Source organism: Pteropus vampyrus, unplaced genomic scaffold (genome assembly GCF_000151845.1).
Source record: "Pteropus vampyrus isolate Shadow unplaced genomic scaffold, Pvam_2.0 Scaffold66, whole genome shotgun sequence".
Lineage (NCBI taxonomy): Eukaryota > Metazoa > Chordata > Mammalia > Chiroptera > Pteropodidae > Pteropus > Pteropus vampyrus.
Window position 1 is genome coordinate 8,463,215 of NW_011888847.1, and position 13,869 is coordinate 8,477,083.

The following is a 13,869-nucleotide window of genomic DNA, read 5'->3' on the forward strand; positions in this document are numbered from 1 at the left end:
GTCAATGACTATGTGATGGATAAAAGAGGGGGAAAAAAGAAGAGAAAAGTGGCCTATTGGGGCCTTCCCAGGAGGGTCGTTGTTCAAGTAAAAAGTAGTTCTAGTAAGCATGTATTTTCTGAGAGATTGAAAGAAAAAAGTTCATTTCAGTACATTAAATGCGAACATCTATGTTACTAAATCACATCAAGAAACTCACCTAGTTTACAGGTGAGTTTATATCTTCTTCAATAAGGTTTAATTATCCTTCTGATTTTTACCTTTCTTTCAGGGGTTAGCAAATCAGTCATCAAAACAATGTCCATCATGGATTTTGAAAAGGTTAATCTTGAATTAATAGAGGCCTTGTTAGAATGGATTGTAGATGGAAAGCACTCCTACCCTCCAGGTAACAGCTTCTTGTCTTCATTTACGTGTGAGATGGCGAAAGGGAAGGAGGAACTTACTCATTGAGACCATGGGCACTGTAGAGACAGCCTCATTTCCTGGAGCCCTCGTCCCCACCCCCCACATCCACCCCCAGTTCTATGTAAAGTTGCTTATTAAGCTATTGGGGGGAAATTTCACCTTTAGAGATTCACCCATTGTTTTTGCTTGGCACTCTTGTGCTCCCACCGAGCAAAAAGATGTTGACAATACAAAGTCCAAAAGGAAGAAAGCTGAAAAGAAGGCCTGGCCGATCCCATATTAAACACCCCATCCCTGGGTAAAGGGAAGCCTCGTAATGAGTGTTTCCGTCACATGAAGACTCTGTACATAGAGGCCACAGGGCAGTGGGGTTAGGGGCATAGGCTTTGGAATCTAAACTTCCCAACTCCGCTACTCAAGTACTCTAACCTTGAATAAAGTCCTTATCTTTTTTTCTATGCCTCACTTTCCTTGTTTGTAAAATGAAGACAGTAATAAATCCGCTTAGGTAAAGCTATTTTGAAGATTTAAAAAAAAAACTTATATAAAGTACTTAGCATATAGTTAATGCGCAGTAGATAGTACCTCTAATAATGATAATATAATTATATTTATCATCATTATTATTGTTATTATCACTGTTACTACTACTGCTGTTTTGACACAGACCAATGACTGCTTTCCCTTTACTCTCTATCTTCCCATCCCAGCAGCCTTCTTAACCTCACTTGCAGTCCCTCATCCCCCAAATGAATGGCCCAGATCGTCTCATAACTGAATCCTTCACATCATTTAGGTTTCTGTCAAATATTTTTACTCCAAAGAAGCCTTCTCTGACCACACTGTTTTCTCGTCCCACCCCTTACTCTATCATAATATTCAAAACTGATTTCGATTTTTATTATAGAACTTAGCACTATCCAAAATTATAGTTATACTTATTGACAATCTCCTTCAATAGAATGTAAGCTCCTTAAGAATAACGTTTCTTGTGCACCCCCGTATTCCTCAGACCCTAGAACAGTGCCTGGAATATTTAGATATAGAGTAGATAGATGTTGCACGAACAGATGCAGCCAATGCTGAGTGATCGTTAAGTTGAATAATAGATCAAACAATTACATGATGTGCTCATTACACAAAGCTTAAGAGAAATTAGAATGGATGCCTTCCTCTGCTTAGACTTTAATCATTATATGATATTTTCTAAAGAGACATGCGAGCCACATGAAAATATTAAATTGCCTTGTTTCTCATCTCTTGGCAAGTAGCTAATATCGGCTAATACATTATCATTGGACCGAATATCTTGTTTCATCCTCAAGGAAAAGACTATTATTGGAAAAAGAAATCAAGCATAACAGACAAAAAGAAATGTTAGAAAATTACTTGAATTCAAAGCCAAGTAGATGTAGTGATTAAGGAGTCAGTGATATATTTGTGAATATTAAAGCTATCCCTGATACAGATGGCCAAGCAAACCATGAGGGCAGAACAGATCAGAAAGCACACAAAAATATAAACAAAATATTTTCTTGCATCCGTATAGATTATTGTACCACTCTTAAACCTTGTGGTTATTTTAGTAGGGAGTAACACACAGTATGTAATGGAAAGTGCATGGATCTGATGCCAGAAACCCTAGATTTTTGCCCAGACTCCACTCTTATTAACTCTGTGACCTGGCCAAGTTACCAAGTAACTTTAAGGGTACTAATAACTTTCTTTATAGGTGGCTGCAAGGATCAAATGAGATAATATATGTGGACATGTTTTATGTACTGTGAAGTGTTAATACCAACAATAAAAGATATCTTTTCCTCTCTTACCTCAGAGTTCCATTTTTGTAATAATTTAGATTCCTTATTTATTTGGTAGGGAGAATAACTGTGATCAATAATAGGTCATGTGTTTCTTGTGGACAGATCTTTTTTTTATATTCCATTGCACCTAACACAAAAGCGACACAGGCACCCAATAAATATTTGCGAGTTTAAAGGAGGGGCTAGTGAAAATGGTATCAATTTCCTCTCTGAATAAAGCACAAAAGAAGGTGACTTGCTGAGTGATCATTCTTGGTATAGAAATACACTATAATCAGTTATCACTGCCTGTTTTCTTTAATGTAAAATTTAAAAGCCCATAAAGCATAAATATGGCCTGGTTAGTTAATGTGCTGCTGCTTCAACATACATCTGAATTTAGGTTACCAGGTTGGCCGGCCAATTATAGCTTCTTTGTCTCATTTCCAGTAAAATGTTTATGGATTTTTTTTTCTAGTAATAGAAGAGTCTTCCTATCTTAAAAGATTAGAAGGATAATTCTTCCTATGAAAACAGACTGTCAGTGGCCAGCGTATTAAAATATATTTAAAGAGCTTTGCTAATGACTCTTGTATAAACTTAAGTCATTATATTTTCCAAACTTCAGTTTTTCCTGTTGTGGAAAGGTAATAATACCCCATTCATTTTGTAGTTATTAAGTCAGAAAATGCATTTTAAAAGTTCATTATCTATTAAAGCCTTGGGACTTTACAAAGAAAAGTGACAGTGAAAAATCTCAGATCATTACATTTTTTCATTTAAAATAGCATTATAATCTATGTTAGTTTTTCATTTTTTGCACTTATCAAAGTGATTTTTTTTTTTATATACCCAGGTGCTATACTTGTATTTTTACCAGGACTAGCAGAAATCAAAATGCTTTATGAACAGCTACAGTCTAATTCTCTTTTCAACAACAGACGTACTAATCGGTAAGTTGATTGGTTTCTATATCCTCAGTCAACATTTCAGTTATACTCGAAGATGAGTAACCAGAAAGGTCTCTTTCACAGTCATCATCCTCTTTAGACCCTGGTGTCACTTCTCAAGAATATGTTTGTATACGCCAGCTGGGAAATAGACAAACTTATTCATTCCAGGAAATCAATCATTCCCATTCCATTAAATAAAAATATTTCTCTTTACTTAGCATAGCGACTCAGCAAAATTATATGTAATTTCACTTGCCAGATACGGGAGATAGGAGAAACTAGTATTAGTAACAACAAGGAAATTCTGTCATTTTGAGAAAAAATAATTTTCAACAGTTCCTATTCTGGTAGCAAGACCATTGGGTGTGTCTTTATATCTAAGGGGACAACTACTTAACAGATGAACACTCTTAGAAATATAAGAATGAAATTTTTTAGTATACATCACAGTCTCTGCCTCTTTCTGTGGATTTAAAGGTAGAGAAAAAATGATATTTTGCTGGTTATTATGTTCTATACCTGTTACTTGTAGAATATCAACTATTTAGTACTCTTGATTATTTGTTACTGAATTACACTCCATTTTTTCTCAAGTCGATGCAAGGTTTTTAGTTCATAGAACTGAGTAAATATTTTGTAAGGATCAGAAAGAACATTCCTATTTGGAAGAGCTGGGCCCTGAGGACAGATTGTAGAGAAACAGCTGATACTTGGTGTGATATTATTAGTTTTAATAGAAATTCACCCAGTATAATCCAATTTCAGTGTTTTATGTTAGAACACTAAATGCTTTTATTTCCTTTCAGATGTGTTGTTCACCCACTTCATTCATCTTTATCCAGTGAAGAGCAGCAGGCTGTGTTTGTAAAACCTCCTATAGGTGTAACTAAGATTATAATTTCCACCAATATTGCTGAGACATCCATAACCATTGATGATGTTGTCTATGTCATCGATTCTGGGAAAATGAAAGAAAAGAGGTATTCTCCTTTGGCAATATAAGAGAGGGCTAAAGATGCCTCATTTAGAGTCACACAGCTATTAATGGCTAATGCTATTAAACTACATAGATTACTGTTTGAAAAACTCTTTGTGGCTATATGAGTGGTTCTGTAGCCAGACCATAATCTTAAAGTCAAATGGAGATGAAAAGTTTAAGGTTTTATCTTGGAAGTAATTAGTTATTCTTCCTCTCTCTTTTTTTCATATGCTTTCTTTACATGTGCTCGAATGAAAAAGAGTTGATATGGGAGGTGACGGACATGTTAGTTTGATCATGTTAATCATTTCACAATGTATACATATATCAAAGCATTACATTGTACAAAACATCACCTTAAATACATACCATTTGTATTTGTCGAAAATAAATAAAAATGAAAAAGAATTAAAAAAGTAAAAGAGATAAAGAAACTATATGTAGTCGCATTTCATACCATTTTAATCAGCACTAGCTGCTCCCACCAGGGTCTCAGCTGTCCCAGAACACACAAGACACTGTGTCCTTGTACAGAAGTAAGGTGGTCCGTCTGTTCTGTCCATGCTGAGTGGAGTCTTGGCCATATTTTTATAAAATAATTCTTTTTTACAATTTTCTTTTTCTTTATAGATATGATGCCAGCAAAGGGATGGAAAGTCTAGAGGACACTTTTGTTTCTCAAGCTAATGCCCTTCAAAGAAAAGGTCGAGCAGGCCGTGTTGCGTCTGGGGTCTGCTTTCACTTATTCACTAGCCATCACTTCAATCACCAGCTTTTAAAGCAGCAACTCCCAGAAATACAAAGAGTGCCATTGGAACAGCTATGTCTCAGGTACATCTTGATCTTTTGTTCTGCTTCCAAAAAGTCTAGATGTTTCTCACCCTAAGTTCCGTGTTTTCTTTTTCATAGTAGGACCTGTTTTGCTAAGAGTGGACATGGATGAACTCATTCATTTGCAAAGCGAGAGCTCTTCATTGTTGCCTTTACCATTCCTTTTAACTTTCTGCTCATAAAGATCTCTTACATTGCAGAGGATGGCCCTAAAGTAGAGCTTAAGATACATTCGTAAGTCCGAGAAGTAATCTAACTGCTGGGTACCACTAATATTAAATCATCATAGGGAAAAAATCTAGGGCCTCATTATCAGTTAGAGCAATGTGAACAAAAACAACTTGAAAACACCATTATCTCCCTAATGAACAAACAATAAATATCATAAAATAGAACTTAACAAATGAATGATAAAACTCAGTGTTATTGAAGCTGGGGAACCTATGGTTCAACCTTTCTTAAAAGTTGCTTGGCATTATATAAGAACTCTAAAACTATCCATGCCTTTGATCCACATCACTTTGAAGGGAGTATGTCCATAAAATAATAAACCAAAGGAAAACAAGTTACTTGTACAAAGATGTTTTAGCTCTACATTTATCTAGCAGGTTTATTTTGAGAGCCTCCCATTTGCCAAGGGTTGGGCTAAGCACTAGGGATACTGCAAGGTAGAAGACATAGTCCCTGCTTTCAGGTGTCCATGGTCAGGTCTTAAGAAATTGGGCAAGCAGGTGCCTTGAACTAAGGTAGGAACAGTGTAAATGAAGAAGAGTGAAGGGATTTGAGAGCGCTCTACAGGTCAACTGACCCATTCGGGAGAATGAGAAGAGGGGAAAATGTAATCTGTGTAGCACATATGATTTAAAAACTATTCAAATACAGCAGTGGGAAAATAGGTAAATTATACAGATCAACGTAGTTCTTTTTTTTTTCATTCAAAATTTAAGTAAGTAGATAACTATCAATACATGTATTAAAGTAAAACATCTGAGTGATGTTTTACTAAGTGGAAAAAAGCTAGGTACCAAATATGTATAGATTAGTAAATACATAAAATTGTATGTTTATAGGTTCATAGCTTTAAAAGAAAATATAAGTGAAATAAATTTTATATATATTAAGAGTTTTCTGAAAATTGCTTAAGTTCATAATTTAAAACAGTAACTTTCATAAATAATTACTATGCAATTTTAGATGTGAGAAAGAAAGTAAATGGATCATTTGAATTTAATTTTATGATTTGAACCCACTATTATGGAAGAAGCATTTTGAAAGTTTATAGAGAATTTTATTTCAGAATCTGAAATTTCAGAATCTGAAAGCGTTTCTGCAAATTATTGCTGGAGAACTAGAAGACATAAAGTATATTAAAATTTTTTTTAAAACTAATATTGTCTCGTTTATGAAAGTATATATCTGGGAAATTAAAAATTATTTTCATTCAAGAAAGAAACTTACCCCTTGGTGTCAGCCCACCAGAAATAAAATTAACAAATTACTATTTTGTTTTCTTTTCCCAGAATTAAAATTTTAGAAATGTTTAGCACTCATAACCTTCAATCTGTGTTCTCTCGGCTCATCGAACCACCGCACCCTGATTCTCTCCGTGCCTCAAAAATACGATTACGAGACTTGGGAGCATTAACTCCAGATGAAAAACTGACCCCCCTAGGGTATCACTTGGCCTCTCTGCCCGTAGATGTGAGAATCGGCAAACTGATGCTGTTTGGGTCCATCTTCCGCTGTTTGGACCCTGCTCTCACCATTGCTGCCAGTTTGGCTTTCAAGTCTCCTTTCGTAAGTAAAAAACAGTCACCTAAGCGGGAGTCCATAGTCTAAGGGGGCCATGGGGACTTCAGAGGTATGTGAGCCCCCTAAAATTTTCTTATATGTGAATTTTTCAGGGCAAAATGTGTATAACTTTTATCTGATCCTCAAAGAAATCCATGCCCCAAATAAAGTTTAAGAACTAGAGACCCAACTTAGTAAAATAATCTAAATGTGCTTTTTATTATGTCTGCTGTACTCGCTCAATGTAGAAAAATCAGAAAATGCAACCAAGCAAAAAGGTACCCTTGCATGATTTTAAAAGTCAGTAAATACATCAGGCCACTTTTTAAAACAGTTTTATTGAAATATGCCATCCAAAGTGTACAGTTCAATAGTTTTTATTTAACACTGTGTAATTATCACCATAGTTTCAGAACATTTTTATCATCTCATGAATAAACCCCTTAGCTATCACTCCCTGTTCCCCTCCAACCCCCATCTGCTCCAGCTAGGCAGCCACCAGTCAACTTTCAGTCTTTATAGATTTGCCTTTTCTGGACATTTCATGTTAATAAAATAAGATAATATATAGTCTTTTGTGACTGGTTTCTTCATTTAGCATAATGCCTTTAAGTTTGGTCTGTTTTATAGCATTTATCAGTACTTCATTCCTTTTGTGGCCAAATAATATTCCTTCGTACGGATATACCACGTTATGCATTTAGCTCTTGATGGACATTTGAGATTGTTTTTACCTTTGACTATAAATATTCATGTACAAGGTTTTATATGGAGTGAAACTACTGGGTCTAATGGTGACTCTGTATTAACTTTGAGGAACTCCTAGACTCTTCCAGGGTGGCTGCATGTTGTATTCCACCAGCCTTTTATCAGAGTTGCAATTTCTCTGCATCCATACCAATCAGTGCTTGTTATTATCTGACATTTTTATTATATCCATCCCGGGAGTGTGAATTTATGGTTTTAATTTCTATTTCCCTCATGGCTAATGGCATTAAGTACCTTTTAATTTACTATGTCTCCTTTCAAGAAATATCTACTCAGATCCTTTGCCCATTTTTTATTTGGGTTATTTGTCATTTTATTATTGAGTTGTATGAGTTCATTATATATTCTGGATACAAGACCCTTATGGGATAAATGATTTGCAATGATGTTTTTTTCTAAGAGTTTTATAGTTTTAGCTCTTACATTAGGATCTTTGGTCCATTTTATATGTGGTATGAAGTAAGAGTCCAGCTTTATTATTCGCATATGACTATCCAGTTGTCCCAGCTACATTGGTTGAAAAGACTATTTTTTCCTCATTGAATGGTCTTGGCACGCTTGTCAAAAATCAATTGACCATAAATTTATGGGTTTATTTCTGGACTCCGTTCTGTTCCAGTGAGTAACACACTGTTTTCATTACTCTAGTTTTGTAGTAAGTTTTGAAATCAGGAAGTGTGAGTCCTCCAACTTTGTCCTTTTTGTTATTTTGTTGAGAATTTTTACATCCATATTCCTAAGAGATATTACTCTGTAGTGTTTTTTTGTGTTTTTTTTTTCCCTTATGATGTCTTTGGCTTTGGCCACACAGAATCATTCGGGAAGTGTTCTCTCCTATTTTTTTTTTTTAATAATTTGTGAGGAGTTAGTATTAATTCTTTAAATGTTTAGTAGAATTCAATGGTGAAGCCACCTAGGCTTTTCTTTGGTAGTTTTTTGATAACTAATTCAGTCTCTTCACTTGTTATAGGTCTATTCAGATTGTCTATTTCTTTTTGAGTCAGTTTTGATAGTTTGCATTTCTCTAGGAATTTGTCCATTTCATCTAAGTTATCTAATTTATTAACATACAGTTGTTCATAGTATTCCTTTTTAGTCCTTTTTATTTCTGAGAGATTGGTACTAATGTCCCCTCTTTCATTTCTGATTCTAGTGATTTGAGCCTTCTCCCTTTTTTTCTTGGTCAGTTTAGCTAAAGGTTGTCAATTTTGCCGATTTTTCCAGAAAACCAGCTTTTGGTTTAATTGATTTCCCCTGTTTTTCTATTATCTATTTTACTAATTTCTGATCTTTTTTATTTCCTTCCTTCTGTTCACTTTAGGTTTAGTGTGCTTTTCTTTTTCCAGTGTCTTAAAGTGTAAGGTTAGGGTATTGATTTGAGATCTTTTCTTCTTTTTTAATATAAGTACTTACAGCTATAAGTTCTCCTCTAATGACTGCTTTAGCAGCGTTCTGTAAGTTTTGGTGTCTTTTAACTTCATTTTCATTCATCTCAAGTATTTTCTAATTTCCCATTTTAGTTCTTCTGTGACCCATTGGTTATTTAGGCATGTTTTCTTTAATTTCCACATACTTGTGAATATCCCAATTTTTAATCTATTAATGATTTCTAATTTCATTTTATTGTGGTTGGAGAACATATTTATATTGTTTCAGTCCTTTAAAACTTACTGAACTTTGTTTTATGGCCAAGCATATAGTCTGTTCTGCAGAGTATTTTATGTGGTCTTGAGGAAAATAGATATTCTGTTGGGTAGAATGTCACTCTGCCTTTATTTTCACCATGGCTTATCTTAGAGAGGAGAATAGATGGATGTAATCATTTTCTTCAGTTTTAATATTATATTTCATGGAATTGTAAACACATAGAGGTGCAAAAAGATCTCAGCCCCCTCATTTAACAACAAATGACAAAACCAGGGACCAGAATAGGTGATGTAGCTTGCTGCGGGTTGTAATAGTCAGTATTGTTGTGAGTAGGACCTCTGTCTAAAATCATCTAAACAAACACCTTGCTGACTGTTTTGTTTTATTGGAATATAGAAATATTAGAAATATCGATGTTCATTAGAAATATTGATGTCATCCTTAGCCTAAACTGAACACTTGTCCTTTGCTGGGTTTGTAAACAAAATATAATCTCCCAAATGTAATACTTTTGCCACTGGCCTTCTTAAAAAGGAAGGTGTTACTATAAAGGTGTTTAAATATATAAAAATTAGAGAGAAGCACCATAGTTGGTTTAAAATGGTTTTCAAGGGTGTAATAGCTAGGGCCTTGCTTCATCTTGCTATGAGGAGCTACTGTAGCTCATGCTGGTGCCTGTAGTACCTGGGTGTTTTGGGCCAGAGGAAGAACTGCAAATTAAGTTTCCCAGCTAATTTTACAAATTTGTAGGGAAAAGGAGGACCTGTAAACATAAAAGTAGAAGAAAACTGTAGTTATGGATATAGAAGTAGGGGAGATTCAAGCATAAAAGAGTCTGTAAAATAGATACCACAGAGTTAGAATTTAAGATTTTAGATCTAGCTTTTAGAATGGGTGGCTCTTTGATGACATCTTGCCACTAGGAACTAAAAGGCCCAGTAGAGCTTATAACAGGTGGGCAGACAGTCTCACAAGGACCAATAAGTGTCAGATTGCCATCACCTAATTGCCTTTAATCAGCCACCAACTGAGTACTCTTTGTTCCACACAAAATGCTTCCCAAAGCACCTGGCTTCAGCAATAGGAAAGTGCCATTTGAAACCTCTCGTGTCCTTTCAACCTGGTGTTCTTCATTTAGGTGTCTCCCTGGGATAAAAAAGAGGAAGCTAATCAGAAAAAGCTAGAATTTGCAATTGCAAACAGTGATTATCTGGCCCTTCTCCGAGCCTACAAGGTAAGTATATAACCTAATGGTTGAGGTTTATTTCCAGAGTTGGCACTAAAGTCATAGTAAGTTCGTTTTGATTTTCTCCAAAACTTAGGGATGGCAGCTAAGTACGAAAGAAGGTATGCGTGCAAGTTATAATTACTGCAGACAAAACTTCTTGTCAGGAAGAGTTCTTCAGGTGAGTTGTTTCTGTGGCAGTTTGTTTTCATTCGTTTTCTATAGTAGCGGCACACCAGAAGGTGTTTCAACTTTATCTTGCTTGTCCTGCCTTGACATTGAAAACATTATTTCTGGAATACGCTTGGCTTTACCAGCTGTGCGAAACAGATTCTGAGCTATGACTTCAGGCCTTCTGTGTTGAACCTTTCAGCTGACCCGTTTTTCCTCTTTTCAGTGAACTTGTGTTTACTTATGTGGAGGATTGAGGAATATAGGTACTCTGAAGATTACTACTTGGAAGTCAGTTTTTTCAGTAATTATACCAGGCATTCTTAACATGGACCCATAAGCCCCTGAAAATGTATGCAAAATTGTATGCTTATATGTATGTGCCTTATTCCAGAGAATCATAACTTTTAGCAGATTCTCAAAGCAGTCTGTGACCATCCCTAAACCTTTTATTCTCTCTCCAAAAGTAAAGAATGAATACTGAACCAAATTTTCTTTGTTAGTTTTTTTTATGTCCATCAGAGGCTACTATATCAATAATGAGTAGAGAAGAAAGAACAAGGTTTATAATCTCTGTGTAACAATAGACAGGGCTCCGTCCTCTGTTGTGAGTGTTTTAAGCTCCCTTCCAAAGTGCTGTGAGAAGCCAGAATACTGATGGTGCACATCTTTGCAAAGCATCTGTTTTCCTCAAAGATTTTGAGGCTGGGAAGGGGGAAGGACTTCCTTTTCACATTAAAAGATGTCCTGGAGTAAAACACAAAATTAATGTTCTTAATACTTACCAGTACCTGACATTTATTTGTCTCTCTGTCCCAGATGCTCCAGCAGAACAGAGACCTTATCTGTTTTTTTCAACAGTCTATCCCCAGTGCCTAGAACAGTGCTTTGCATAGTTGGTGCTTAAACAAATAAGAGACCTCAAAACCATCCCAGTATTTGCCTTCATTCTCGTCTGCCTTCAGGTGTACTTCAGTGAGATATTTTGAGAAGAGGAAGCCTCTAGCTTTATTTTAAGTACATCAAAAGCAATAATTTTCAACCTTGGCTGCACATTAGATTCACCTGAGGAGGCTTAAAAAAAATAAGTAAGTAAAAATGCCCAGGTTCCACCCCATGCCAATCACATCTGGATCTCTAGGGCTGGGGCCTCGGCATTCTGTTTACTGTCATTGCTGTGATTCTAATACACAGCCAGGCTTGAGAGTCATTGGTCTAAAGGATATTCTATATGTAAGGTGCAGTAATACGTATTTCCTCAAGTCATTAAGATTTTCAAGTACAAAATAATATTTCTTTGAAATTACATTTCTTACTAAATTTATTCTTTTTCTTCAGGCTATATGTAAATTTTGCTATGATCTATGCAGTCCATCAAACAGAGTTCCCTCCTATCACTAAACTCCAACTTTGATTGTAGTATTATTTTTATTAAGATATTAATTAAAACCTTATATTTATTTAAGGTCTAACTCCTAGTTGTATTTTGTCATGTTATCCATATGTACTTGAGACATTCCAAGAGAATACTTAAATTGTCATCAAGAGTCAGGGTGGTGTTGCTTAGCTTTCAGTTCCTTCGACTGTCATTATCTCATTCTCTGTTGTCTGATACACAGCTTAAATTTGAGTAGAAGCTAGAAGAGAAAGAGGTTTGGGCTTTTCTTTCTCAGACTTGTGCTCAGCTACAAAAGGGGACGTTGGAATCTAAACCACTTAATAATGTTCCTATTCTTAAAAAACGATGTTTGCCAAAGAGACCTCAAGGTAAGGGACAGAACACTAACCACTCGAGGCTCAGGTAAGGAACTAAGAGGACCTGAGCAGAAATGCAAGTAGGAAAACAGTGTCACAGAACCTTGAGTTGGGGTTCCCAACAAAGTAAACTACATTTTTTGCTGTCCTAGGAATTTCCAGGAAAGTCAGACTTACTCAAAATTCAATGAATATGTTTTTTAAAATGTAATTTATAGGTAAATAAATTATCTTTAGGTTTTCCAAAATTCATGAATTTCTGTGTGACTTTGTCACTCTCTCTGCTGGTTTGCATAAGTGAAAACTGCCCTTTTGGAAATGACCAGACAAGATAATCTTCACATCTGTTATGCGAACCCATATGAGCCTCATTACTGTCCAATGAAGTAATGCATTTTTTAAGTCATTCATTGTTGTAAGACTCTACACTTCCCTTTAACGTGTTGATGTCCCTGCTTAAAGATTTTTTCCACTTTCAGGAAATGGCCAGCCTCAAACGACAATTCACTGAACTGTTATCAGATATAGGCTTTGTGAAGGAGGGACTCAGAGCCAGGGATATTGAGAAAAGGGCCCAAGGAGGAGATGGTATCTTGGATGCCACAGGAGAAGAGGTAAAGAATGTGCACAAGAATACTGTATTATTAAGTCAGAAACACTTATAGGCATCCTTTTTTTTTTTTGTAAAGGAAGTTTGTTAGTCAAGCATCAGCCTAAGACATGGGATGCATCTTTATTGGTTGGCTTTCTTCACTTAAGCCCTATGAGCAGGGAGTTTGTGGCATTCTTGATTTTCTTCTTTCCACAAATAAGTGTCAGCTAACGCTCATAAAAACAAGGGTTTTTCTGTTAATTGTTGCTAGTGTTTTTTAAAATCCACACTGGTACCTAATAAGCCTGTAAGAAATAGAATAGACTTTTCAATAATGTCTTCTTCAACCAGTCCAGCCTTTTCCCAACCAAGGCTAGTTTTTTGTATAATATAGGAAGAACACTTCTTCAAGAGGAACCTGATGTCACTCTGTTCTCAGTGCAGTTAGTACTTTCTGGAGATTGTGCACATCTCAGGAACCAGCATCTTTCTCTCCACTGATCCTTAGGAGCCCTGGCTGTGTAGCTGCTTTGCAGAGATCTAGGAAGAGTTACTGTGGGCTTCTTGGAGTGAGTCCTATGTGAATGTGGTCCAGTAGATTTATTTTTTACTTAGAAATAATTTTTCTAGCAAAGAGATGAAAGTTAAATGCTTTTAAGATAGAAATCAAATGAAATATAATGGTAAATTCCAGGGCACAGACCGAAGTAATCACATTGCTTATAAAATTAATGCTTCGTTTCTCCCATAGGCAAACTCAAATGCTGAGAACCCCAAGCTAATATCAGCAATGCTGTGTGCTGCTCTGTATCCAAATGTAGTTCAGGTAACAAAACATTTTTCCTGGACCCTCTACTTCTTGTTTGACTTGTAAACAAGGGATATAAGTTAAGATATACACATTAATCGTCATAAAGACACATGCACATACACACATACAGAGCCTT

The 13,869-nt window shown here is 35.7% G+C and overlaps 1 protein-coding gene across 6 annotated transcripts in view; it reads left to right on the forward strand.

The window, feature by feature from the left end:
- DHX57 (DExH-box helicase 57) overlaps positions 1–13,869 on the forward strand; it is a 53,322-nt gene that overhangs the window by 30,614 nt on the left and 8,839 nt on the right. For all 6 annotated transcript variants that reach the window (XM_023531339.1, XM_023531340.1, XM_023531341.1 and 3 more), the window contains exons 14-21: positions 3,067–3,163; positions 3,970–4,143; positions 4,773–4,973; positions 6,494–6,770; positions 10,318–10,413; positions 10,502–10,585; positions 12,810–12,944; positions 13,674–13,748. In XM_023531339.1, the coding sequence (XP_023387107.1) occupies positions 3,067–3,163; positions 3,970–4,143; positions 4,773–4,973; positions 6,494–6,770; positions 10,318–10,413; positions 10,502–10,585; positions 12,810–12,944; positions 13,674–13,748 (1,139 nt within the window). The remainder of the gene's footprint in view (positions 1–3,066; positions 3,164–3,969; positions 4,144–4,772; positions 4,974–6,493; positions 6,771–10,317; positions 10,414–10,501; positions 10,586–12,809; positions 12,945–13,673; positions 13,749–13,869) is intronic.